This window comes from Syngnathoides biaculeatus, chromosome 22 (genome assembly GCF_019802595.1).
Source record: "Syngnathoides biaculeatus isolate LvHL_M chromosome 22, ASM1980259v1, whole genome shotgun sequence".
Classification (NCBI taxonomy): domain Eukaryota; kingdom Metazoa; phylum Chordata; class Actinopteri; order Syngnathiformes; family Syngnathidae; genus Syngnathoides; species Syngnathoides biaculeatus.
In genome coordinates this window covers 3,555,185-3,580,276 of record NC_084661.1, presented here as the reverse complement: position 1 = coordinate 3,580,276, position 25,092 = coordinate 3,555,185, and the positions used below count along the sequence as shown (strand labels likewise).

The 25,092-nt window shown below is 44.0% G+C and overlaps 2 protein-coding genes across 9 annotated transcripts in view; one reads left to right on the top strand and one right to left on the bottom strand.

Annotated features, from left to right (window-relative positions):
• reep3b (receptor accessory protein 3b) overlaps positions 1-3,711 on the bottom strand; it is a 71,764-nt gene extending 68,053 nt beyond the window's left edge. For all 3 annotated transcript variants that reach the window (XR_009793657.1, XM_061810755.1, XM_061810756.1), the window contains exon 1: positions 3,380-3,711. Coding sequence is in view for 2 of the 3 variants with exons in the window: in XM_061810755.1 (XP_061666739.1) it covers positions 3,380-3,411 (32 nt within the window). In the remaining variant the exon portion in view is untranslated. The remainder of the gene's footprint in view (positions 1-3,379) is intronic.
• A 2,703-nt stretch (positions 3,712-6,414) lies between these two features.
• jmjd1cb (jumonji domain containing 1Cb) overlaps positions 6,415-25,092 on the top strand; it is a 246,137-nt gene continuing 227,459 nt past the window's right edge. For 2 of the 6 annotated variants that reach the window (XM_061811228.1, XM_061811229.1), the window contains exon 1: positions 23,070-23,580. In XM_061811228.1, the coding sequence (XP_061667212.1) occupies positions 23,425-23,580 (156 nt within the window). In that variant the 5' untranslated portion in view covers positions 23,070-23,424. Of the gene's footprint in view, positions 7,022-23,069; positions 23,581-25,092 lie in introns of those variants that run through there. The other 4 variants (XM_061811226.1, XM_061811225.1, XM_061811227.1 and 1 more) reach the window with 4 other exon arrangements.

Here is a 25,092-nt window from a genome sequence, read left to right as displayed (position 1 = left end):
TACTGTTCCTGCCAGCAATGAAGAAATGCTTTGCTCTGCTCGAATTCAGTAACTGTTCCTGCCTGCAATGAAGAATGCTTTGCTCTGCACTAGAAAACGTGGTAGCAAATGTATGATAAACACGGGGGAAATGTAGGAATAATTGTGATCATAGTTATTATACATCTGCTTCTAATAAAGAAATGCTTTTCTGTGCTCTACATAATGTGGCAGCCGCTTAGCAGGAGATAGCAAGAACAAAAACATCTAATCAACTGTTGGAACTGCTGCCTGTTAAAGAAATGATGACCACACATACTCAGAAATTTTCCACACATGCACACGCACATAAACAGACGTACACTTTGTTTCAAACTGTTTTGCTTGCCGTCTCCTTTTTGTAACATCCATGTAAATAAGGGGCGTCAAAAATCTAAATAAATAGAGGTGCTGAGGAGAGGATAATCAGAGAGTGCAGTGGTCTGTATAGCATTGTATCCTTAACATTAAAGAAAAAAATAAATTAGAAAGAAATATAGTTAAACTCACAAAGAACAACTTTATTAACATTGTTTTTAGTCAGTAACTGAAAAAAAAATTTACACGCATCAAATAGCCTGAAATTGAAAAAAAGAAAAATCCTTATTTAAACAGTAACACGCATGTGATTTGACTGAATGAAAAAAGACTGAAAAATAGGCGGGGGTCTGTGGGCTGCAGGCATAACAAGTTGTAAGTAAATGCAAGTTTTATAAATTGTATTATGAATGAAATACATCTAGTACATCTATAAATAAATGCTATTCTGTTTCCAAAATGTACACAATATGATCATTCATTATTTAGGTGCATACCTTTACCCCAAAAAAAATACAAATTCAAATACGAATTCAACTAAGTAAACTACTGAAACTAAATTGAATTCAGATTTTCATCATGGCATGCAAGCATGCTTTCATAACTATCTGAACATATCTGAATGGGCCAGCTATGGAGAAGTTCGTTTTCCTTGCTTCCAGTTGATTTAAGTATTTTTGACCACCTGGGAATGAATACCAGGTGCTGTGAGCTTCTCTTCTCGGCTAAATTGGGAGGGGTTGCATCAGGAAGGGCATCTGGCATAAAACTGTGCCAAACAAATATGCGTTCATCTAAGATGACACACTGTGGCGACCCCTAATGGGACAAGCCGAAAGGAAAAGAAGAAGAAGAATGCTGTCAGTTCAACCAATCTACGATCACATGGGAAAGTATGCGAGCATGCCAGAAAGCGGGCAAAGCAAAAACTATCCCTTTGAATTTGTGAATTCAATCAATGAGATAATGCAGAATGAGACTATGTGTAAGTTTAAAAATGCACCCTGGCATACCCTAATCGTAGACGGGAGCACAGACATAACAGGACACAAAATGCTCGTCATATATATCAAATTCAGGGAGGAAAATGATGTCAGCTGTAAAACTGTGTAAAATGGCCAGATGGGTTGCAGTATATTAAAAGTAAACTAATGGAAATTGCTGTTGTACTTTGATTCTTTTAATAAATCATAAAACTTTCTATGATGATCTGTGATACTGGTGTGTGGCCACAGTGAGCACTTGTGATGTTGCTCACATAGGTCGTCAGTGTGCTCAGGGATCTTGTCATTCTGCCCAGACAGATGAAAAATTAGAGGGAACATTGGTTGTGAGTTCGCTTCTCACTGGGGCCTCCACTACCCAAGCGGGGTAGCATCAGGAAGGGCATCTGGTGTAAAAACTGTGCCAAACTAATATGAGCGTTCATCTGAGATGACACGCTGCGGCGACCCCTAACGGAACAAGCCGAAAGAAAGTGTGTGTGTGTGTGTGTGTGTGTGTGTGTGTGTGTGTGTGTGTGTGTGTGTGTGTGTGTGTGTGTGTGTATAATCATGAATTAACACTTTAGCTCTGACACCCCAAGTTCAAACAAAAACCTATTAGGATTACAGTTTAACCTAGGGACAGCAACCTGGTAAAGTGGCCCAAACATTTTTTTTTTTACTGTTTCAGATTAATTATATTTATGTCATAAAAATTAACTCAAACTGAAGTTTTTCAGTGGGGATGAGCGAGTACTGATTCCAAGTATCCCTATGGGCCTGATAACAGCCTTATTTCACAGTATCAGATACTCATGAAGGCTGTCAATACAGTACGAGCCAGTGATACCTAAAGTGAAAAAAATCTGACATGAATTAAATCTTATGAGAAATGAGCGAATCGTCATCTGCGTCACAAAGAAAGACAGGTCTTTGTTTACAATTATCTTTCAATAAGTGAATTTAAGTGTTATGGATCAAAAGTACTAGTGTTATTTGTAATAAGTATGAGTCAGTACTCAAGTTTGGACACTCATATAAGTTTTGGCTTGAAAAAAGTGGTATTGAACGTCCCTAATTTTCAAGCAATCCAATCCATAAATGGGAAGCGCTGCATTCTGTTCTCATTTAAACCAGTAACGTTTCATTTTACAGCCATTGACAATGTCTTAAATTACTTATTTTCTTTAATCAACAGAATTGGTCGAGCTTTCTAACACTTCAAATTTCATCAAGTTTTTGATTTTTCAAGAAAGATGGACATTTTTCTCGTAAAGAGTCAAGGTTTTAGTCAAACGTTTCCTAATGATTTTCAATGAGTTCTAACAAAAAATGGTGTTTTCAACATCAAAGAGGTCATAGAAACCTTAATCCATATCTGATCCTTAAACAATAGCGAATTAGAAGTGTACCACTCCTGTATCCAATTATGTCATATATTTTTATACAAGAGTTAATCCATCCATCCATTTTCTTAGCCGCTTATCCTCGCAAGGGTCGTGGGGTATACGTTTTTTTTTTTTTTTTTTTTAGTAAGATATCTGCACGGGACAAAATTATTTCGAGAATGAATTTGCCAAAATAAGGTATTAGAAGCATTTGCCCTGAGTCTCTTTATAGTGAAATGGCGGGCAGTTAATCTGGTTTGGCCTCTTATCTTTAGAATTACAGATGGAACTGGCACGCCTCCATAGATCGACGTGTCGCAGTATAATGAAAAAAAAATACCAAATCAATGCACGGACCAAAGTTAGACGATGGATGACTCACTGACAGCATGGACGGTTACATTTGTAAACAACCTAACTTTCGACTGAAAGGCAAATCGCGAGACACACAATTGTGTCGGTGTAACTAAAACATCGACGATGTTACTGCACAATAAAATGGTTTAAGTGTTCAGATTTAAAAATTTAAAAAGCCTAGTAACGTAAAGTAGGACAAAAAAAATGTTCAGCAACAGGGCAATAATTAGGTAGCCACTTATGCTAACATCGCTAATTATTGTCCCAAAATACACATTAATCTTCTTGAACTAGTGGCTGTACTTTTGGACTTACACGACGCTTCTTGAAATGATCCAGGACACCATGTTTTTTTGTCTCAGCGGTGGTGGGCTGTGGAGCAGGTAAAGAAGTGCCAAAGTGGGGTGTGCTAGCCAAGCCACAGCAAACTTGGGTGCTCCCAAACTTCCAAGAGACCTCAGCGTCAACTGTGCTACTGCAACTCGAGTTGTCTGAAATACTGCTCCTGTTTACCCTGCTCTGGTGGTCATGATATAATTACGATGTCCACGACTTTTTCTGTTGCTATTTGCCACCCACTTTCTTATTCCACAAGTCACCGTTCTCGCTCCTTGTGTCTGGGATACTGGCTTCAAAATGACACTGTCAGCGACTGACGCACTAAGGGAGGGGGGACTTTGCAGCTCCTTATTGGCCAGTCTAGGCTGTTTACAACATGCACATATTTTCATTGGGTAGTCATGACCACGTGACACTTTGTGTCCAGGAAATTTTTCATAAATTGGTCTGCCGTCATAAAACGCAACATTCAAACAAATGACACACGATAACTTAAATAAATATTATGTTTAATATACATAAAATAAATGGTGGACGACTGGTTATCACTGTTTTTAGGACCTGGGTTCAAATCCGATCTCAACTGTTCTCCCACATCCCAAAACCATCCATAATAGTTGGCTCGAGGAAGACTCTAAATTGCCTTTAAATGCGAATGTAAGTGCCAATGGTTGTTTGTTTATTTGTGCCCCGCGATTGGCTTGCGAACAATTCACTGTGTACCCCGCTTCTTGCCGAATGCAGCTGGGATCGGCTCCAGCTCACTCGCAACCCAAGTGAGGAAGAAGCCGTTCATCCATCCATTTTCTGAGACGCTTATTGGTCCCGGAGTACTGGAGTTTATCCCAGCTATTTTCGGGCAGGAGGCGGGGTACATAGAAACAAACAACCATTCGCACTCACGATCAACTTAGAGTCTCTAATTAATGCTGTATGGGTGGATGGATAAAATAACTACATTTCTGTGTTTTATTTTATGGAGGGGGAGTGGACACAGATATCTTGTCTTAAAGATCTAATCCAGAGGACCTGTATTTTATTTGTCTATTATACAAATGAAGCTAAAATTTCATTTTTTTTTAAAAAAAAAAAGGTTTTTTTTAATTCTCAACACAACAAAAATTAAATTAATTAGCATCAAAGTCAATCTCGAGATTTTGTTCAAAATGTCACTTAGATTTGGCAAGTTTCGTAACTCCCCGGAATGTGACGTCACATCCAGACAAAATTTAGCCAGAGAGTGAAAAAGCTAGAGATGGTGAGGAAGTGTGTCATATACGGCTGTTCTGCATCAAAAGCTGAAGTAGTCAGCTTACATGAATGACTGAAAGATGAACAGATACGCAGGTTATGGACTAGGTTTGTGAAGACAAAGCGGGCGCATTGGACTCACAAATCAAAGTGGACAGTAATATGTTCCAAGCATTTCACGGAGGACTACTTTCACTTGGCTTCGGTGCGAAGTATGTACGTGTTCAATTGTTTAGTATTGACAAGTATCTACCTTGTTTTAAATATAAGTACAATACGGTATACAATATATGTCAGCTAATATCTGCATCCATGTGTTGTTTAGGAGGTGACGAAATTTGGACACTGTTTAAAGTTAGTGTACTGTTCACGCTAAGGTCTTCCAAAAATTCGAATACGGCAGTGTGTGCTCTCAAGTTTTAGGCGCATTATTTAAAATGCGGCCTAAATGCATGTTAATAACACGAAGAATAGGCTATAAACATGTGAGCTTTAAACGCAGAACGATACCGAAGGTTTATATTTTTGTTTTACGCCTACTCAGTCTCTAGTATAACAACAACAAACGAGTCAGTGTTGTGTGCAAGCAGCATCAGATGTTTAAACATGTTTGAATTAGATTATTTCATCAACAATGTGTATTTAGATTTCTTGAGACACTACCATATGGGAAGAATTAGAAAATTCCTCGTCTTCAGTTCCTATCTCTTCCACAGAGCAGTCCATAAAATCTTTTTCCTCCCTGCTGTCTATCTCCTCTAGATCCCACTCCTAGCATGTATGATTCTGTATAGGAAGCCATTGGCTTTACTGGGATTGTCTAGATGTGACGTTGCACGGAAGCAGCTTCTACAGAGCCTCGATTTGAAACAGCCATCGAACGCATCCGGATTATAAAAAAAAAAAAAGTGCATTTCGGGGCTAATTTATTTCTTAGCTGCTGTGTTGAGAATTTTTTAAATATTTTTTTAAATGAAAAATTGGCTACATTTGTGTGATACAAAATTAAAACATAGGTCCTCTGAATTTGATCTTTAAGGAGATAAATTATTGTCTGCCAACCTTTTTTACTGTGTACCTTTACACAGCTGAAGGACGAAAGGATGCTGTTATTACCAAACAAAAGTAGGAACAAAAGAAAAGGACCACAAGGTGCAGACAGATTCATCAGTGTCATCCAAACAATCAGAGGAGCAAATGACAAATGAGATGAGCCAGCACTTCCTACCTACCATAAACCTCTTTGCCCCATTGGAATCAAGCCCAATGCAAAGCTCGCGCTCTACTAGCCTAAATGCCTTGTCAGGTCTGACAGCAGATAGCGTGAATGCTTCTGTCAGTACAGTATTGGAGTCCAGCCCATGCTAAGATCTTCTTCCTATCCCCCTTACCTGAAACCACTCTCCGCTAAGATGTGAAGGCCCTCTTTTTCATCCATGAAGAATCTTATCAGTAAATCAGACTGATATCTGAATTATAAGAATAAGTTGGACTTGAGTGACCATCAGGCATTTTTTTTCATCCCTGTTTTTATAAGGGACAGAAAGATGGTCAAAGAAATATGGCACAAAAAAGTAGAACTGAATGCTAAATGAGGATAAAATGTGAATCTATCAAACCATTGTCTAAAGTTATCTCTGCAAGACTATTTCTTTTCAATATCAGGTCCCTGGTAGTTGTCATGGGTGTGGTCATCCCCCTGCCTCTTCTGCACCTGCTCCTGTGAGCACACTCCCCACCTGAGCCTTGTCTGCCCTAATTACACCGTGCATATATACTTTGTGTCTCATGCTGTCTGTTGCCAGTTCATTGTATCTAGTCATGTTTCAGCATTCCTTTTTTGCCTCGTCATTGACTCATAGTCATCTTAAACTGTGTCTTGTTTTTTGATCTTGCCTTTTGCTTCACGTTTTTGGAAAACAGTTGCCCATTCGGACTGCCTACCAGTGTACCGACCTCTACCTATTATTAAAATATAAATACAAAGGCCTGCAACATGATGTCACAATCATGTGATTTTCGTCAACGCGCCATATAGGAAGACAAAGCGATTACTTGGAGGGTCGCATGCTCAATGACTATATGGCTCATGTCGACAATACTATCGTCAACCTCTGCCCGAAATGCGAACAGGGCCCTCACGACACACAGCACATCTTCAACTGCGGAGCGGCTTCCACTATGCTGACCATAATGGAGCTGTGGAAATGCCCGAAGGAAGTGGCTGCCTTCCTGGACCTAGAAGTCGACTGAACAATGGGATTGCCTGGCTACAACGACAACAAACAAGTGTACCGGCGGCTGTACCTCCACGCACCAGTGACCACATTATTTTTTACAAACTTGCACAAACCAACCAGCCTCCAGGTATGGTTAACTGAAGTAAAGTCAATTTCACCAATTGGACGATACTCCACATCCTCTAAAGGTGTTGGGAGCTTCCAGTATGCTTTCTCTTGTGTGACAGTCTTTGAGTCCCGTATCCTGATGTTGGCTTCAACCCAAAAAAGCAGTGTTGCGACATGTGAGCAAGGTTCTCCCAGGCCAGCCTTGTAGTTGCAATGTGCAGGAACAATTTTCTCACTTTGTTTAGCTATCACCCAAGGCCAAAAGTGCTTTTCTCGCAATGCTTGGGAATGGGGAACCTCTAAAGATAACATTGGAGTTTTTAACATGCACGCATGTATACATGTATTAGGTATCATGCACATTTAATTAATATTACAGAATTTTTTTTTACCTATCATTATTCTAGCAAATAAAAATTTCACAAAAGAATCTAAGCTAAAGAAATTTACATTTTGTTGAAAAAATTAGTCTATTTCAAATATAATTTTGAAAATATATGTAGTACAAAAGAGATGGAGACATAAAAAGAAATTAATTATACTCTTTCCTGCATGGCGTTACTTAACTGTCAAATTATAAATTGCAAATGATCATTAAATTACTCCTGGCCTCATAAACATTACATACATTTAAATGTACATGGATTAAATAATTGGATTTGCTAAAAAGCTGTAGTGGGAACTGTACATTGAACTGAGAAAAGTCACAGTGTAATGAAATATACTTCACATGAAATGTGAACAGGGTTTCCACTGACTAGTTGGTATCCATTTCTGACAACAGCTCCCACATCGTGAACCCAGCCACACACAAACTGATTGCATGCATCCATTCTGTTGTAAGCTCTCAGGTCATCCATGATATAAACACTTGGAGTGAAGATAAAATAGTTCACAATGTCAGGGTAAGTTACAGTAGGATAGTATGTGACATCTGTTGTCCATTCCTGTTTGGGTAACTCATAGGGGTTAACTCCATCAACCAGAGCAACTTTCTCCTTGTAACGATTCATTTCGACAGCTGCCAGGGTGTCAACATGTTTATAATTCACAGAAGGGCCTGCCATGCCTGCTAGATCATGGAGATCATATTCCAAGCAAAGAAACACTTACAGTATATTATATATATATAAACAGATTACAGCTACACGCACTCGAACTTCTCTGGGGTTTGTTTGTCTTCCAATATGGCAGAAAATCAATGCGCATCCTCGGCAGTGACGTCAGTCGCAGCCCGCTATGGAGGAGGTGTTTCAGTATTCCATTCCAGAGGTGAGGCAACTAGCTCCCTGATCATGTTACAGCAAGGCAGGTGCAGGGTGTCAGATTACGCGATTAAATTTCGCATCGTGAAAAAAAAAAGGCATGACTTGATGCATTTTATCAAGGGATATACCTTGCAGTCAAAGATCATTTGGTCCCATTCGACTGACCCACGGCTCTTGAGCCGCATGCGGCTCTCTGCCTCCGTTCGTAAAGGCACAAAAGCATATCGAAGTAGTTTATTTGCATGCACACATGCATGTGCTTTACTTGAGCTCATTACAGTAGCTGTGAGCTAGTGTTACTTCCGTTTATTGGTATTTGCATGCACGTGTGCCTTGAGTTTATTACGACTCTTACGGGTATTGTGACAAGCTCAGTATATGTGTGCGTTATGCTTTGCCGTGTGAGTGAGACAGGACTGCTCAGCGGGAGGGTGAGAAGGGGAAAAGAAAAGCAGGATGGCGCCCAGGGAAGAATGGCGTTACTGTTCCCGCCTCCCAGCTCAGCTGTGCAGCGAGAGAAGGAAGATTTAACCCCAAGCAGGACGACCTCGGCACGGAGAATACTTCTCCCCCACTGATCTGAAAAAAAAAAAAAAAAAAAAAAAAAAGACTGAATAGCGCATAGATATCTAGCGGTGTGTCGATTGGTTGAAGCCATTTGGCCGCCATCTTGGTACTCCCAAAACATGTGGAGGACATGGTTTACAGATTGGATAATAGAATTAAAACTGGTCGTGTGAGCTTGACAATTTTTCAGTTCTGGTAACATGAAGGATTTTTAATACAACTTGGTAACCAAAAAAAGGCTAAGTCCAAAGGAAAGACGTAACACCACAACTACCAAGAAACCTAGGGCCCGATTTCCGTGACATATTAACTTTTCCCAAAATACGCTGTGAAGCACTATCATCATAACAAAGCAAAAAAAACAAAGCATTTTTTTGGTCATAAAAACATTGAATTTTAAGTCAATCAGTTAGATATATATTTTTTTTAGATAAGGACTCGCAATGGGAAAATACATGCTAAACGCATTGTTCATTTGTGTCTTTGCGATGTCCTATTTCAGACAGAAAATTTTAACTTGGTTCCATGGTTGTTTTGGGAGTATCAAGATGGCGGATATGTGCTTTCGGCACCTACAGCTTTGGTGGCCACTGGGCTATCCAATCATTTTTAAGGTCAGTGGTCTCCCCTGCATCCTTGATCATGGTCACGTGACCGCAGCGCGGAAAAGTTAGCGGAGTATTTTTGCAAAACTAGCTTTCACATTGAATGAAAATGGCTTGAACTTTCACAGTTGATGGTGATCTTTGGAGTAAATAATTTGTCATTTTCACTCTCACAATACCAGGGAAAAATGCACAGTTAAACGTAAATATGTGGATGAACAGAGGATGTTTTTACCATAACAGGACAGCCTTTTTTTTGTTTTTTGGTTGAGTGCATCAGGAGTCCACTGTTTATCTTTTGTGTTAGACGTCTATTGCATTTCACAGCTTCAAATCTTCAATTAAACTCACTCCATACTGTTTCCATCGACCTGGAAATTCCAAAAGGGACTAAATTAATGATTGCAACCAGAGACGACTGATTGTGTCAAATCAAGTAGCTTGGAACATTGGAGGGGCCAAAAAACGTCAATTGAAGGGTAATTTATTCAAAAATGCCTCAATGATGTCAACAAATGGTATCAGAGCTTCAACTGTCCCGCCACACTGTTGAATAGAGAATATCGGACATTGGCAAGGCTACTGATTCACAGTTGCACTCAGACCTCCAATCATGTGAGTATTTTATGAGAATTGTGCCATGCTCTTTCCTTCGGGAAAGCACTACAAATCAATGAAAGTTAAAAGTAGCAGGGATTTGAAGAGTTTTTTTTTTCCCCTGTATGGCAACTAAGTAATTAAATTCTTGATCAGCAAACCTATTATTTTCTGCCTTGCACCATGTTAGGACACTCACATCCTGCTGGTCCAATCAGTTTTTAGTTATATATACAGTGAAGAAAATAAGTATTTGAACACCCCGCTATATTGCAAGTTCTCCCACTTAGAAATCATGGAGGGGTCTGAAATTTTAATCGTAGCTGCATGTTCACTAAATCCAGAAATCACAATGTATGATTTTATCGATTTATTTATGTGATACAACTGCAAATAAGTATTTGAACACCTGAGAAAAGTTAGTATTTGGTACAGTAGCCTTTGCTTGGTCAAACGTTTCCTGTAGTTGTCCACCAGGTTTGCACACACTGCAGGAGGGATTTTGGCCCACTCCTCCGCACGGATCTTCTCTAGATCAAACAGGTTTCTGGGATGTCGCTGAGAAACACAGAATTTCAGTTCCCTCCAAGGATTTTCTATTGGATTTAGGTCTGGAGACTGGCTAGGCCACACCAGAACCGAGATATGCTTCTTACGGAGCCACTCCTTGGTTTTCCTGGCTTTGTGCTTTGGGTGTTCATGTTCAAAGACCCAGCCACGACCCATTTTCAATGCTCTGACTGAGGGAAAGAGGTTGTTCCCCAAAATCTCACAATACCTGGCCGCGGTCATCCTCTCCTTAATACAGTGGAGTCTTCCTGTCCCATGTGTAGAAAAACACCCCCAAAGCATGGTACTACCATTATTTGCAGCTGTATCACACAAATAAATTGTTAAAAAAAAATCATACGTTGTGATTTTGGGATTTTTCTTTTTATATTATCTCTCTCACAATGGACATGCACCTACAATGAAAATTTCAGACCCCTCCATGATTGCTAAGTGGGAGAAGTTGCAATATAGCAGGGTGTTCAAATACTTATTTTCTCACTGTATATTAAAAAAACCAAACAAACATATATATATATATATATATATATATATATATATATAAATAATGGAGCCCTATGGGGGCACAAGTCAGTGCAATCTGTAGGCCAGTCCCAAGCCCGCATAAATGCAGAGGGTTGCGTCAGTAAGGGCATCCGACATAAAACTGTCCCAAACAAATATGACCATTCATCTAAAGAATACCATACTGGATCGGCCCTGGGCTGTGTTAACAATGCCCACCCCTGGCACCGTTAACCTGCAGGGCGTTGGTGACAATTCAGCTACTGTGGGTCAAAGACAAAGAAGAGGACGAAACCAGATTCGTCGGCAGAAGAAGAGGAACGCACAGAGCCAACAACTGAGTGTAGGGACTTTGAATGTTGAGAGTATGACAGGAAAAGCTCAGAAGTTGGTTGACATGATGATCCGGAGAAAGATTGATATATTGGGCATCCAAGAGAGCAGGTGGAAAGGTAGTAAGGCTAGAAGTTTAGGAGCAGGGTTTAAATTATTTTACCATCCAGTAAACTGGAAGAGAAATGGAGAAGGGTTTATTTTAAAGGAAGAGCTGACTAAGGATGTCTTGGAGGTGAAAAGAATATCAGATCAAGTGACAAGGCTAAAATTTTAAATTGAGGGTGTTATGTATAATGTGATTAGCGGCTATGCCCCACAGGTAGGATGTGACCTAGAGTTGAAAGAGACATTCTGGAAGGAACTAGATGAAGCAGTTCTAAGCATCCCAGACAAAGAGAGAGTTGCAATTGTGAAACAGGAATTTGGAGAGGTGCATGGAGGTTTTTGACCAACTTGTTCAACAGAATACTAGCAGGTGAGAAGATGCCAAAAAAATTAAGAAAATGCAAAATGCTTAGGTACGCAAATGCACAATGACACAAATTAATCTGCTTGACATTTATTCGCATTCAGATGTGTATGCGGACTGACACACTGCATATATTCAGCCCTGATGGTGGCTGTGGCTCAGTTGGTAGGGTGGGTGATTCAGTGGTGAATGGTCCTGTATTTGGCCCCATTCATCTTCCCATCGATTTTAACCATCTTCCCTGTCCCTGTTGAAGAAAAGCAGGCCCAAACCATGAGGCTGCCACCACCATGTTTGACAATGGGGATGGTGTGTTCAGGGACAACTGGTCTTCGCCAGATCGTTGCCTCTCATGCCTCGTTCCCGCACTTCCGTACTCCTGATGTCTACATCCCGTGTACCGACCAACGCCTGTTTCCCGACCTACCCTGTAAGCCTGCTGTTACTAATTCTGCTGCTTGTCTGGACTGACTCCCTGGTAACCGACATTGGAACGAATAAAGGCTTATTCCGAACTGCTTACCTGTCACCTGAGTCATGCATTTGGGTCCGCCCTCGAGTCTCGTTCGTAACTGAACGATTTGGCCATAACATGGACCCAGCCGACTCTGAAGCCATCCGCCACTCGTTGCTAGTCCAGGGCAGACGCCTCGTCGAGCAGGAGGCTGCCCTCCAGCTGACGAATCAGAGGCTCCATGAGATTTGTGCCCGCCTGGAGCCGTGGTTGGGTTCCCAAGCTAGGGCTGCTGCCACGCCAGAATGTTTCTCGGGCGACTCGGGGAACGTCAATCCCTTTCTCGCCCAGTGCAACCTCCATTTCAAATTACAGCCTTCCGCCTTTCCTACGGACCCCTCTCGGGTCGCTTTCGTCATATCTCACATGACGGGAACGGCGGAGGCGTGGGCAACGGCAGAATGGAGCCGCAACTCTGAGACGTGTCGTTCCTGGACAGCCTTCGTCTGTGCCTTAACACAAGTATTCCAGTACGCGGCACCGGAACACAAGGCAGCGGCTTCACTCATGACGTTACGCCAGGGTCGGCGTCGCGTCTCAGAATACGCCATTGAGTTCTGGATACGCGCAGCCGAAAGCAGATGGAATGAGGACGCCCTCCACGAAGCCTTCTTCCAGGGGCTCTCCCCCCAGATCCGCGGTCTCCTCATCACCGTGGATCTCCCTTCCTCGTCGTACGCCCTTATCGTGTTGGCACTCAAGGTCGACCAAAGGCTTGTCATCCAGGGACAAATGGACGCGCTGGCCGAAGGAAAGATGGGGGCGTCCATTCTGGTTGCTTCCCTGCCACCTACTCTCCGCCCGCGGTGGAGCCCATGGAGGTGGAGGGTCTCGACGGGCTGGCAGAAGAGCGCCTGCGTCGTCGACGAGAAGGGCGTTGTTTTTACTGTGGACACTTGGGACACTTAATTGGCCATTGCCCGGTCAGACCGAAGCGTTCCGGCCTCAGGATCTTCACTCCGGTGAGTGTGCAGTATACCGTGGTGGAGTCAAGTCGTTCGCTCCTCCAACTCCCCCTGAGCACAGAAGCCATTCATGTACCGTGTCAGCATTCATCGACTCTGGTATCGGATGCAAATTTGATCAACCCCCGTCGAGGCGTTGGGAGTGGCGACCTTTTCGACACAGCAGTTTCACAACGTGTAAGCTGCTAACGGCAACTTTAGACAATGGTTTGATAGATTCACATTTTATCCTCCTTTAGCATTCAGTTCTACTTTTTTGTGCCATATTTCTTTGACCATCTTTCTGTCCCTTATAATAACAGGGATGAAAAAAAAATGCCTGATGGTCACTCAAGTCCAACTTATTCTTATAATTCAGATATCAGTCTGATTAACTGATAAGATTCTTCATGGATGAAAAAGAGGGCCTTCACATCTTAGCGGAGAGTGGTTTCAGGTAAGGGGGATAGGAAGAAGATCTTAGCATGGGCTGGACTCCAATACTGTACTGACAGAAGCATTCACGCTATCTGCTGTCAGACCTGACAAGGCATTTAGGCTAGTAGTAATAGATCCGCTGCTGCGTCACACCCACGTCGCGGTGGTGACAGACTTCCGGGCGAGCGTGGAAGTAAAAGGGTATTGGCGATCGAAGATAAACCTGTCAGAGCGCCTCCAATATGTGTTTTCCCAAAAGACAAAATTCAGAAACGAATTACAGAGGGCTTAGGTTCAGAGAATGGAGTGAATTCAGATAAAGACGAAGCAAACTATTTTCTTCCAGTAAAGAGGGGGAGGACTTTATCATTCCCATCGCTCCATGCTGTTCCCAAGAACGATCTATTCATGCCCCCCAGTTTTTTCCAGTTCTCCTCCGGTAACCCTCTGAGCCAGTCGGATTCCATCTGAAGCCGTCGACTCTCACTCATGGGCAAGTGCCCAGTTCAGGTGTGCCAAGTCAAACTATGGAAGAGCAACAATGCAGTTCTGCAGCCTGTGTTTTTTCAGGAGCCACTCTCCAAATTCCACGCTCCTGTTCAGGCGGCAGCAACGGCTCCGCGGCCCCTTCACCTTCCTGTCCAGCAGGCAGTGACGGCTCGTCGGCCGCCTCACGTTCCTGTCCAGCAGGCGGCGACGGCTCATTGGCCACCTCACGTTCCTGTCCAGCAGGCAGCAATAACATCACAGGCATTTAGGCTAGTAGAGCGCGAGCTTTGCATTGGGCTTGATTCCAATGGGGCAAAGAGGTTTATGGTAGGTAGGAAGTGCTGGCTCATCTCATTTGTCATTTGCTCCTCTGATTGTTTGGATGACACTGATGAATCTGTCTGCACCTTGTGGTCCTTTTCTTTTGTTCCTACTTTTGTTTGGTAATAACAGCATCCTTTCGTCCTTCAGCTGTGTAATGGTACACAGTAAAAAAGGTTAGCAGACAATAATTTATCTCCTTAAAGATCAAATTCAGAGGACCTATGTTTTAATTTTGTATCACACAAATGTAGCCAATTTTTCATTTAAAAAAATATTTAAAAAATTCTCAACACAGCAGCTAAGAAATAAATTAGCCCCGAAGTGCACTTTTTTTTTTTTTTATAATCCGGATGCGTTCGATGGCTGTTTCAAATCGAGGCTCTGTAGAAGCTGCTTCCGTGCAACGTCACATCTAGACAATCCCAGTAAAGCCAATGGCTTCCTATACAGAATCATACATGCTAGGAGTGGGATCTAGAGGAGATAGACAGCAGGGAGGAAAAAGATTTTATGGACTGCTCTGTGGAAGAGATAGGAACTGAAGACGACGAATTTTCTAATTCTTCCCATATGGTAGTGTCTCAAGAAATCTAAATACACATTGTTGATGAAATAATCTAATTCAAACATGTTTAAACATCTGATGCTGCTTGCACACAACACTGACTCGTTTGTTGTTGTTATACTAGAGACTGAGTAGGCGTAAAACAAAAATATAAACCTTCGGTATCGTTCTGCGTTTAAAGCTCACATGTTTATAGCCTATTCTTCGTGTTATTTACATGCATTTAGGCCGCATTTAAATAATGCGCCTAAAACTTGAGAGCACACACTGCCGTATTTGAATTTTTGGAAGACCTTAGCGTGAACAGTACACTAACTTTAAACCGTGTCCAAATTTCGTCACCTCCTAAACATCACATGGATCTACTTTTTGGATGCATCTCTTGGATTGGTACTTCATGAAACATTGAACGTTAAAGGAATACACTCGTGAAAAGTCATATGTACAATAAACCCTCCAGTGTGAAGTAATATTATGATTACATATATTTTGGACCTTAATTCAAAATAAAGAACATTTTTGAAATCCAAGCAAAATCTGGATATGTGCTGACTTTCACAGCCAAACATGGAGGAGACATCCTTGACCCCACCCCCGACGTTGCCGGTGCTTAGCATTACAGACCATTTGTTCTTGCTAAGCCAACATGGCAACGTGTTGTGCAACAAAACTGAGAAAACGCACCCAAATTTGTCCTTCTTTAACCTCCTGTGGGGTCAACCTGACAGGATAAAGCTGTGGCTGTCACAATTGAGCTCAACTAGGCTCGTGCATCAGCAGTGAAATTTGCACGCATCCAATCATTACAGGTTATTAGCTGCTTAGTTATAGCCTCTCGTGCTGGTATTATATAAGCAACAACATACAGTACTTTATGAGGCGACATGGTGGTGCAGCTATTCAAACCCGGACCTGCATGTGTGGAGTTTGCATGTTCTCCCTGTGTCTGCGTGTGTGTAAACTTGCCTCCTGCCCATTGACAGCTGGGATAGGCTCCAGCATTCCTGCAACCATCATGCGGCTAAGAAAATGGATAGATGGATATATACGTGTAAGCAGACAACACTTCCCGGTTACTATTTACGGTCCTGCGCACATGCAAACCCCCCTGCCTTCCCACCCGCCATCCCCACCGCTGGTCAAACACGAGAACCTGGATGCTTGAAAAGTACAACTTGGGACGGGGGCGGGGGGAAGTCTGGCCACGCCTGCTGTATATTCTCTAGATCGAAACCAACTCAGAAAAGCATCAAATCTCTGCGGTCCATATAATGGGACTGTTATTGTTTTTTCGTTAGAGCCATGCCCCCTCTGCAACACGTCAAGTGCTGGCTGTGTGTATTCTGGCTCAAGCACACAGGCATGAACATTGAACATAATGCTATTTTTGTTTTGTTTGTTTGCAATTATTTTTCACAAAAATCGTCCACAAAATGCCAGATAGTGGACGTTCTCTGTTCGGTGAAACGTATCCACGAGCAATGGGGGGTCAGAACAGGAACCACTGCAGGCATGGCAAACATTGATTGGCTGTCAGTTTCCCAGCCAGGCTCATTGGAATGTCTGACCGAGAGAGGAATTTCGATAATACTTTTCCAATTTAGTGATGTTTCTTGGTGAAATCTGTGGATAACTGGCATTAAAAGAAACACTGAACCGTCATCTACTAACTTTTAATGCGTGCTCCCATTCCTATTAGTTTGGACAAAGTGTTCCTTTAATGTTTTGAATTCATAGTTTGCAGAATTTATTAATTTTAGTGTAATTAAGGTGTGTACACGGCTCCTCCTCTGTCCCCCAGGATGCCTTGTCACACACCCTTCGCATTGTTGCTCAACGCCAAAGGTAAATAAACATAATTTATTATTCTTTACGTTATGTACACTTCAAATGCTTATTTTTAAGGGAAATGAACATAATTTAAGTATAATGTATCCTGAAGTATTATGCGCACCCCCAAAGTTGACCTAAAAAAAAAAACAATCAGGAAAACCCTTCTACCAATGTACAATGTGCACCACCAATTTGCTGCTTATACACAAAATATTCAGAATTATCTGTAGTTCTATTTTGCTAGGTATGTACTTTTATTGTTTGTACTTGACCTGTTTTTTTTTTTTTTAATCTGTGTAACAATCATTAATTATAATCTTTGTACATGTACTGATGCGGTGGTAATATATATCTCGGGACAGGCCACATGACACGGTTCTCCTGGTCCCTGCAATTGTCAGAACAGAATCCCTCAACCAACTCAAATAAATGCTCAATAGTGGCATAACATTTTATCAATACTGGTGATAACACGTATTATAGTCTTAAATAAATTAATTAGTGTGGAGTTTGCATGTTCTCCCCATGCCTGCGTTGGTTTCACTCCGGTTTCCTCCCACCTTCCAAAAACATCCAACATTAATTGGACACTCTAAATTGCCCCGAGGTGTGGTTGTGAGTGCGACTCACAGTGAGACTCTTTGTCTCCATGTGCCCTGCAATTGGCTGGCAACTAGTTCAGGGTATACCCCCCTCCTGCCTATTGACAACTGGGATAGGCTCCAGCACTCCACAACCCTCGTGAGGATAAGCGGCGAATAAAATGGACGGATGTTTAACTTGAACATTTTTTTGCATTAAATATTTGTGCATAGTACAGTTTATCCAGTACATTACACATCCTTGGTCAAGACTTCAAAAGAAGGATCTAACTCATCTCCAATCTGAAAAATATCCATCATAGCTACCGTTGGTGCATCACTGTCAAACTCATCATTGATGAATTGGTCTTGTTCTGGTGCTTTCTGCATTCATGAACAGTGATCCCATCTTGCTCCCACAGCATGTCATCCTCTGTGCCATCCATGGCGTTTGTAACATTTTTTGAATCCCAAGAGTTTGCCCCCATTCGGCTACAATTTCTAGCGGCTCTTCATAGCATCAGGTCGCGATCAAAACCAAAGCTCAGACTACATAGAAATGAGCGTAATGGGCACTTTTAATCAAAGCAAACATTTCTATTGTGTGCAGTGTCCCGTTTTTCTTAAATGATTGTACGATCGTACTTTGTAGTTTCAGCTCACGTTGTTTTACTTTCGGTTTGGCCGCGTCACCGGCCGGAGTGGTGAAATATTTATTTTAAAAGCGGCTGTACAACTAGCCCTTGTAGTCCACATTTTTTGTCTTTGTTTAAGTTAAAACAAACTCGGGGGCAATCGTTTGGTGCAGTAGCAACAAATATGCTACGCTAACGATCATAAAATGCAAAGCTTCCCTCCCCACTCAGGAGGTCAGAGTTTAGAGTTCAGGTTGTGTCATGAGCCAAGCTGGACCACGGCCAAGAGGGGCATGGCCACTGCCCTGGCCGGTGACACCTGTCACCGCTCTCACCTGTTTAACATCGGGACTGTAATTATATGATGTATTTAAGTTGGAGTTTTGTCACTGGCATTTGCCTGAGCGTTGCTTAATGCAGTGATTCCCAAACAGAGTGCTGGGGTACATTAGTGTGCTCTTCAGGTGTGCCGTGGGAAGTTATCCAATTTTATGTAATAAAAAAAAACTATATCATATATAATTTATCTATTTATTTATTTATTCCAAGAAATAATGTATCTTTATTCATCTATTTATGCCAGTGAAGCACAATGACATACAGAGCAAAAAATCTTTTTCTTTTGGATGACAGGAAGTACATAGAATAATTAATTGATCCAGTTTTGGTGACATTTATTTTTGTTGGTGTGCTGTGGGATTTTTCAATTGTAAAATATGTCCCGTGGCCCTATAAAGGTTGGAAATCACTGGCTTAATGTCTTGTTCCCACACTCTTGCTATCCTGTTCCTGATCTCCAGTGTACCGATCCCTGCTTGCCCGGTGACCTCCCTTCTACGCCTGACGTCCTGGTTACCTCTGCTCCAGTTGATTGTTTGCCTGATCCGCGACCTTGGAACGAATAAACACTTTTCCCGGAATGCCTCTGCACCTCCGAAGTCCTGCATTTGGGTCCTCCCCCGCACCGATGGGTTGTGACAGAACGATCTGACCCAGCAGGAAACACTTGGCATCGCCGGGAACGACGCCAGGCAAACCACCTGCTGGAAGACCAATCAAATCCGATCCGGGTAGGCTCCATGATGTCGTCCTCTTCTTCCTTGTTACACGCACCACCTATGTGTCATTATTACGTCCCGATCACAACCTGCTCACCACCTCATATTTTCTTGGACTCTGATTTTTTGGATTTTGAGGAAGACTTGAATTTGTATGACTGGCTGCCTGATTCGGACTCGTACAACGAAGGCGAATTCTCCCTCCCGGTAATAAGTATCGATGACTTCATTGCACGGACCCACGCCTCCAGGTTCTGAGTGCTTTCGCCCCGTGAGCCTAAATCCTCTTCCTCTAATCCTTTCCTGGGAACCCGCTTGGCTATCTATCCGGGCCCTCCGCCTGGCGGCCAGAGGAGACGCCCAAGCAGGGTGCTGAGCGGCGACCAAGACACCGCCATTGTCCATCCACTCCTCACTTGCAACAACCAAGCCAGCAGACCCGGAGCTCATGGCTAAACTTCCAGCACAGAGGGAAGAGGGGTCCACAAATCCCGATGTGCAGCAACTCGAGAATCACGAGGTCTTCTATCGTGAAATGCGGGTGATAATAGAGCGCCAGAGTTCCGAACATGCGGTCCTCACGGCCCAGGTTCGGTGGGGATTAGATAACTGGCTGAGCTATGCCCACGTCGCGGTTGCACCAGACTTGCTGCTGACCCAAGCTCATGCTGCGGTGGCAACTCACCCCCTACCATGCCAAGTCCATGTCGCAGTGGCCACAGACCTGTTGCCGTGCCACACCCACATCACGGTGGGGACGGACTTCCTGATAAATCATGCTCACGCCGCACTAGCAACGCACCCACTACCGAGCAAAGTTCACGATGCTGCGGCAACAGATCTGCTGCCCCGCCTCACCCACGTTGCGATTTCAACAGATTTGTGACAAACCCACGCTCACACCGCGGTATCCATCGACCCGTTTACGAACCTAGCTCACGTCGCTGGTGGCAATAGATCCGCTGCTGCGTCACACCCACGTCGCGGTGGTGACAGACTTCCGGGCGAGCGTGGAAGTAAAAGGGTATTGGCGATCGAAGATAAACCTGTCAGAGCGCCTCCAATATGTGTTTTCCCAAAAGACAAAATTCAGAAACGAATTACAGAGGGCTTAGGTTCAGAGAATGGAGTGAATTCAGATAAAGACGAAGCAAACTATTTTCTTCCAGTAAAGAGGGGGAGGACTTTATCATTCCCATCGCTCCATGCTGTTCCCAAGAACGATCTATTCATGCCCCCCAGTTTTTTCCAGTTCTCCTCCGGTAACCCTCTGAGCCAGTCGGATTCCATCTGAAGCCGTCGACTCTCACTCATGGGCAAGTGCCCAGTTCAGGTGTGCCAAGTCAAACTATGGAAGAGCAACAATGCAGTTCTGCAGCCTGTGTTTTTTCAGGAGCCACTCTCCAAATTCCATGCTCCTGTTCAGGCGGCAGCAACGGCTCCGCGGCCCCTTCACCTTCCTGTCCAGCAGGCAGTGACGGCTCGTCGGCCGCCTCACGTTCCTGTCCAGCAGGCGGCGATGGCTCATTGGCCACCTCACGTTCCTGTCCAGCAGGCAGCAATAACATCACAGGCCCCTTCATTCCTGTACTGGCGGCAACAGGTATTCAGAAGTCTCTCATTCCTGTCTAGACAGTGACCGGCCCGCGGCCACCCCACACTCCTGCTTCGACGGCGACGGCCTGCGGCCACCCCACGTCCCTGCATGGACGGCGTATTCTTCCGTCTCCCGTTCTTGTCTCAACGGCGAATAGTATACGGCTGCCTCACACCCCTGTCTCGATGGCTTCCGTCTCCTTCTTCAATGGTGAGCGGTCTGCGGATGTCTGAGGGCCACGCTATGATGGCGACCGATCTCCGGCCGCCCCCCGACCCAGCCTCGGTAGAGACTGATTCCCGACTGCTTCATGACCTAGCCTCGGTGGCAACTGATCCCTGGCCGCCTCACGACCAAGCCTCGGCGGCGACGGGTTCCTGCCCGCCTCACACCTTAGCCTTGGCGGTGACCGACCCATGGCTGTCTCCCAACTGAGCCTCGGCAGCGACCGATCCCTGACCACCTCACAACCATGTCCTTGGAGGTCTTCGTCTGGAGCACTCGCATGCTTCTGTTTGGTTCCTCCTTGAGGATGTCTTTCCCGAATCACCCCGTGGGGAGCCTGGTGCTCGGCCTCCAGGTCGACCTCCAGACCTGCCAAGCTGGACGCCTTGCTTTTGGTGGCTTTGACGGCCACCAGACAGACTGCGGTTGTGGGGGAGGGGGGCGTTTGCTTGGTGGACGGAATCTTTGGGGCTGGGACGAAGTGGACCATCTTAGAGAACCGATCAATGACGTGTTTCCCTGGGAGGGGGGTAGCCCAGTGACGAAATCTAGAGAGATGTGTCACCAGGGATAAGAGGGAATCGACAATGGCCGCAACTCCCCCATAGGTCGCAGGCGGGACGTTTTCTGGCAATACTTACCGGGCAAGCGTTGACATCGTCCCTCCCCAGGTTTGGCCACCCGAACCGTAGCTCAACGACTGAGCATGTCTTTGCCATGCCCGGGTGGCAGACAGTCTTGTTGGTGTGGGCCCAGTCAATGACGTCCCCTCGTAGCGAAGGGACAACGAACAAGCAGCTGGGAGGACATTCGGCTAGACCCGGAGTGTCCCTCAAGACCTCCTTCACTTGTGTCTCGATCTCCCAGGTGAACCCGGACACGAAGCAGGCCTCCGAAAGAATCGGGACACTCACGGACTCTGTTCGCTCCCCTCCGTGGATACGCGAGAGTGCTTGCCGTTCTTCGAACCTGGGCGGAAGGACAGTGTAAACCAAAACCGCGTAAAAAAAGAGTGCCCATCTGGCTTGGCGAGCATTCAGTCTCTAGGGGGCCCTCAAGTACTCCAGGTTCTTGTGGTCGGTGAGAACCAAAACCGGTACTTGCGACCCCTCCAGCCAGTGTCTCCACTCCTCCATAGCTGTCTTAACCGCGAGCAGTTCGCGGTCACCCACGTCGTAGTTTCGCTCGGCCGGGGTCAGTCTCTTGGACAAAAAGGCACACGGGTGAATCCTTCCATCCATCGCGCACCTCTGGGAGAGTACTGCTCCCATTCCAGAGTCAGACGCGTCCACTTCGACCACGAACTGCCGCTCTTGGTCTGGCTCTATGAGAATTGGCGCTGTGGTAAAGCTCGCCTTGAGCCTGTCGAAGGCCTCCTGACAGGTCCCGTCCCACACCGCTTGTGTGGAGTTTGCATTTCTCCCTGTGCCTGTGTGGGTTAGGTTACGGCACTCTAGTTTCCTCCCACATCCCAAAAACGCGCAACATTAATTGGACAGTCTAAATTGCCCATATAAGGTGTGATTGCAGCTGTTTGTCTCTATGTGCCCTGTGATTGGCTGGCAACCAGTTCAAGGTGTACCCTGCCTCCTGCCCGTTGACAGCTGGGATAGGCTCCTGCACTCCCCGTAACCCTTGTGAGGATAACCGGCTTAGAGAATATATATATACATATATATATATATATATAATTGGTGCTGGATGACAAATAATTCCAGCAGGATGGAATTTGAGGAATGATCTCCTCAGCTAAAATTGATATGTAGTGTGTAATACTTTGCTTCATTCACAATATGTGTAACACTATTTCAGATGACCTTACACCTTCTCAACACTATTTGGGTTAGATCCTAATCGGGTTGTGTTGTATTGGTAATCACCGTGTAAGAAAGTAATATCTGTAAATGGCACAGGCGTGTTTGTGCTCCACAGTGGCATTTGTGCTAGCAGGGAAGCACACTCCTCGCATAATCCCCAAGATTGAGAAAAATAGCGCGGAGGGACAGCATCGTGCTGCGGCCTGTGAATGTTTCACGATCCAGCGGAGAAACACTATCACGAATGGGAGCTGTGATGCGGTTCGTTTTTTTTCCAAGCCATGAGAAAAAGAACTGACGTTGGAGCGGGTGGAGACTGTAGACTACTACGTTTAAATCCCAAGGGTTGTATGTTCGTTTTTTTCATGTTCTTTTGGATGGTGGCGCCCTTCAAAACTCTTTAATGTCGTAATAGGCTGGTGTGTAAGGGCGTCGTAGTTGGGAAGTTTTTTTTTCCGAGGGAGGCTTTTCGGCCAGCGAAGGGCCATGGCAGTCGAGGCTCGGCCGGAGCTCGTCGGGAAGAGGTTCCTCTGCGTAAGCGGGGACGAGCCGCCAGAAATAGGCGACATCGCTCGGTGGCCATGGAGGTCTGGCGTCATACGAGCTGTGAACCATCGGGGCAGTGACAATCTCGATTTGACGGTAAGCAGAAACGCTGACTTCGTCGTCGCGCTTGTATGAAACATGCAAAGCGATTGGTAGAAATCTCTGTGGCTGGCCAGTCAGGCAATGCAGTCAGGCAGACATTATTGTGCGTGTGTGCGCGCGCATTTACTACACGTCTTGGTCAATATCTGCAAGTCTTGACGTACCTAATATTTACGCCGTGTGATGTTAAAGTGACCTTATGTGCAAAGGCAGACTACCAGCACCAGTTACTGAAAATAAACTAACGGTAGTCTAGACAGGGACATTATTATGCGTATAAAAAACTGTACGGTTTGCATATGTTATGACGTGTTAAGGCAATTAATCATGGGTTGAAGGGAACGTACACATTGTTATTCCGAATTTATTTCTAAAAAAAACTACAATAAACACTTGGGATGTAAGATGCTGTATCTTATTGTCTTCAGAGGGCAGCTCCAATTGACAAAACATGTGAAGGAATTTGACTACCAAGCAGCTGAACGCTTTAATCTGCTGTATGCTGCAAATCAGCTGACCAGGGTAGTAAGGTTAACTTTCTCCATTTAGCCTTTGTTCAATCTTCGGTGTGGGGAGAAATATATTATTATTATTTTGTTAAACGTGAATGAAATGCAGTGTTATTGAGTGTGATGTTCGACAACAAACCCTACGCCTACAAATGATTTTCTGATCGAGGAAAACGCCTTCCGACTTGGATATCTACGGAGGAATGTACACGTAAAAACCTAAAACTGTCGTGCTGGAGGCTGAACAATGGGCAGTTGTCGCCTAAAATATTGTCCACGTTTATCCTATTCATTTTTCCCATTTATTATGTTGAATTATTAAAACATGCACTTATATGTGGGCAGTATATTGTAGGCTACATTTTTTTACCTACAAAATAAGGAATTTTCATAACAAGCCGAAACCAGCAGCAACATTGAAATATTTGCCCCGACAAGTCCTTTGCTGGCAAATGCACAGTTGTCTCATACTCTTCATGCCTGTTCATTCGTTTTCTTTTCTTCAGATTGCTTTTGTCTCTATGTGCTTTGTATTGGGTGGGTTGAAATTTAGATTTGATAATGTAAGGTGATTTCTGTGTTGATGTATGCGGTTATGTGTGCATTTTCAAATGATTACTGTGATTGAGTTGTCACAGATGTCTCTCGTGGAGATGTTTTTGACATTAACATAGTTTTGTTTATTCTTCTGCAACTTCCTGTCTACATATATTATACATGTACAGTTTATTAAAGGTCCACTGTCATGAAATGCATGATTTTTAGGATGTTATTAATGAAAAAGCGGCAGCCGGTATGGACCCAGCCGTTTTTTCACCCTAAAATATGATTTTGACGTGAATGGGTTTTTGTAACTCCCGCCATGAAAATCCTCTCAAGGGATTTGTTTTAAAGAAGAAGCAGGAAGTGACGTACAGGGCAGTAGCATACTCAAGCGGTCTCATCTGTTTATACTAGTTCAACCTGCTGGAAGGTAGTTCGTTGTTCCTTTGTGTTA